This window comes from Nicotiana tabacum, chromosome 10 (genome assembly GCF_000715075.1).
Source record: "Nicotiana tabacum cultivar K326 chromosome 10, ASM71507v2, whole genome shotgun sequence".
Classification (NCBI taxonomy): Eukaryota; Viridiplantae; Streptophyta; class Magnoliopsida; order Solanales; family Solanaceae; genus Nicotiana; species Nicotiana tabacum.
In genome coordinates, this window is record NC_134089.1 from 141,906,115 (window position 1) to 141,909,938 (window position 3,824).

The 3,824-nt window shown below is 36.9% G+C and overlaps 1 protein-coding gene across 1 annotated transcript; it reads right to left on the reverse strand.

Moving 5' to 3' along the window:
- Positions 1 to 702: 702 nt before the first annotated feature.
- Positions 703 to 1,077, reverse strand: LOC142165429 (uncharacterized). The gene has a single exon (XM_075223986.1). It carries the CDS (start codon positions 1,075 to 1,077, stop codon positions 703 to 705), a length of 375 nt encoding a protein of 124 aa, XP_075080087.1.
- Between the last annotated feature and the right edge of the window lie 2,747 nt (positions 1,078 to 3,824).

Consider the following 3,824-nt stretch of genomic DNA (forward strand, 5'->3'; position numbering starts at 1 on the left):
ACTTATACTGCTCTGTAGTTATGGTGGTTGAAGTAGCCATGTTACGTGGATTCTCTTCTATTTTAGGCTCTGGGGTAGTAATGACATTAGCAGCAACTCTCATATTCTTGTTGTTGAGCTTGAAATTCTGTGAAAATCCATGCAGTTTGAAACATTTATCTATAGTATGTCCATTGTTCTTGCAGTATCTAGCTTTTTGGGATCAAAATTTCTTTTATGAGTTTGATTGTTGAAAGTGTACTTCTAATGTTGGTTTACATTGTTGTAGACTGGTTTGGGTATGGAACTTGAACCGACAGACAAAGAGGAAGTCCCAGCAGAGAAAGCAGTAGAGTCAGTATGAAAATTTGGTGCATTATGAATGCCTCTTTGTTTTTCATCTTGGATGACTAATGAATAAGCTCTGCCCACATCAGGAAAAGGTTGCATCATCAAAATATTTCCTCTGGCATTATTAAAAATCTCATTTAGTCCCATGAGGAATTGCATTAGCTTCTGATTCTCCATCCTTTTCATCATTTTGTGTTTACCCCCGCAATTACAATCGCAAATACAGTAGGACTCTGGATCCAGTGACTTCATCTCATCCCAAAGTCTTTTCACTTTGTTAAAGTAACCACTTACATCAGATGAACTCTGGGAGGCTGAAACCAAGTCCTTCTCAACTTCATACATCCTAGCACCATTTGACTGCCCGTACCTCTAATTTAGTTCATCCCAAATTCCTTTTGCAGTCTTTGTGAATATCAAACTTTGTGCAATCTCAGGATCTAGAGAATTGAGGATCCAACTGATGACCATGTGGTTAACTTGTTCCCACTGATCAAGGAGAGGAGAGGTTGGCGCAGGTTGAGGGAAGCTACCATTTATGAATCCTATTTTCTTCTTTGTGGACAGAACAATTATAATCGCTCTCCTCCAGGCCCCAAAACAAGTACCATTAAATTGCTTAGCAACTAACATAAGTCCTGGATTATCAGAGGGACTGAGATAATACGGATGCGAAGGATGGAAAGTAATTTCATTACTGTGGTCTATGAATTCATTATCACTGATAGCAGAGTCATTATCCCCCATTGTAAGGTCAATTTATCACACACTTACAAACCTTACAAAAGCAGAACTAATTAAAGAGATGAAAAGGGTAATCTTACGAAGCTTCGTCACAAATCCAGTAGCAAAAGGCCAGAAAAACGAAAATTTCAGTAAGTCACCGGATCAAATTCAGCAAAAAATACCAAATATGGAGCAAACTGTTGCAATCAGTAGAAAAAAAAAGGAATTCGCCAAAAACTGATTATCAGAGATAAATCCTCCAAACGAAAACTCCGATATGAGATCGACGAAAAGAAAAAAAACTCTGATCAAAATATTAGGGTTTTTTTATTTCTTTTTTTTTAGCAGAAATTCTCCGCGAAAATTAGCGTATGACCTTCACCACGAAAGTCACTACATGAACTAAGCTACATGGTTTCCATGGCTCTGATACCATGTTCGAATCGATTCAGGATCAGAAATATGTGCAACAGATTAATGAAGAAGAGATAAGCATGTTCTGGAGAAAAGTGTGGAAATGAACGACTAAGGCTCCAAAGTAGAGCCAATTCTCATTATATACAAAGTCACAAGAGTGTTGGGTTAAAACCCGTACATAAATGTGTACCCAATTACAATAATTAATCACATGTCTAATACAAAAATGAAACTAGCTAAAGTAAGCCCAAATACAGGAAAGCATATATCTCAACAGAGCAGGTTCAACTTGTCAATTTCTTGTCACCAATTAATTGTTTTTTCTTTCATTTTATATTCAAAAGTCAAAACTTGGTTCGACTAATTCGAGTTCACATCTAGTAGAGTCCACTAATATAAAGTGCTCCCGACTAATTCAAGTTCACATTAGAGTCCATTAAAAGGGTAAAATGTTCCTTACAAGACTTCTGTTTAAGGGGTGAAAGAATATTCCTGACCAATCAATTTCATTGTCATAAGATACAGCAACATACCAGCGGATTCCTAGTTTCTTGAACATGAGTGCACCACAAATAAAAGTAGAAAAAATATTAAGTGGGACTAGATGCCTATTCCTATGGGTAAATAACCTAGTATTCAACCAAGTGCAACATTCAGTCTTTTTTGGAGCATGGGTAAATAAATTAGTTTTCAATCAAGTGTACAATTCAATATTTCTGGAGCATGGGTGGTGTGAGCACCTAATTTTTTACCATAATCGGATTTTTTTACCATTTTGTAGCATGTAAGTATTATTTGAGTTTAATCTACACATTTTAGCTTTTGTTTTACCTTTTGTGGATTTTTCTTAGGAAATTAAAACTCATAAAAGATTCACATTTTTTAATTACTAGCTTTATTTTAATTTGCAAAAGAAAAAAAATTCACAAAAATATATCTTTTTCTTCTAATTTTGATAAGGCTAGCAATTTTATAACTTTTTCCTTCATAATTTGTTATATTTTTCTAGTTTTTAGTTTTAGTGTAGTCTTTAATTTTGATTGTCTTTAATAAAAAGAAAAAGAAAAAAAAAGAACCAATGCAAAAGGACAACCTAGCAAGATTCTTTCATATCTTTTTAACAAACTCACATGCTCTCTATAGTTGGGCATACAGATTTTCAATCTGGCCAATCCTTCCAAAGCCCAATAACTAATAATAATAGTAATAAACTACTACAAGCCCAAGACCATGCTAACAACCACTTACTGGATGCTGATAAACTGCCGCCCATAATAACCAATCCTCTTTCCCTTAACCCTAAGCCTACATTACTAAAAGATCACTCTTTAATCTTAGTTGATTATCACACGTCTCATCAGAATTTCATGACACCTATTCTACCCTTGCCATGTAACCCGCCACACACTTTTATAAGCCAATCAACATTAACCAAGTTAGAAGGATCTTTACAAAGTTCGGACACGTTGAGTCCACCTCAACCTAAAGAAGTAAAAACCTTGCATGCTACCGTAAATACACTCACTTCTAAATACACTCACTTCTGATGATAGGTTTCCTCAAAACCCATGTAAACCACATGATGATACTTCATGTGAATATCATAATGATAAACCCATTATCTTATCTCCTTCACTCACTAATATTTATCCTCCACTAGTTCAAACTTCCACGCCTAGTACGACTATTCCCTCTGAAGCAAAAAAACTACCATACTCTATTTTCAATGCAGAGACCAACATTCATAAGTATGACTCGGAGTCAGTTTCTGAGGGCAAATTTACAGACCAACAACCAATTTTTCCATCTTCCTCAACTGCCTCAGAGTACATCACCTCTGATATACACGTCCCAGATAATGACCACAGACCTTCCTCTCCAATCTTGGCTGGAAATGGGATTGCAGGGATATGCTCTAGTATTTACACTACAACTCAATAACCAAGAGATGGTGCTGCTCATACAGAACCCAACACATCTAGCAGAAATAGTGACAGAAGGGATGAGGTTGGGAATGGAAGCCTACAACCAAAATCATTGGTACACGACCCAAACTCCTCTTCCAATGGAGCACCAGGCTTCCAGCTCCACTCATCAACCTTGGACATATCAGTTCACCCAGATGAATCCAACCTGGGATCACACAGTAAATCTACTACCTTTTTATCCACCCCATCATATGGGTCTGGTCTATGCTCCTTGGTTTCAAGCTCTGGACTCCATCAATCCACTCTCCCCTTATTCAAGTCCAGTAAGTCCACTAGAGAGTCTAACACCACCAACCAGTCCAGTGCACTCACCTCCTCCATATCCACACGAACTAGACAGAGATAGAAGAGAGGAACTGATAG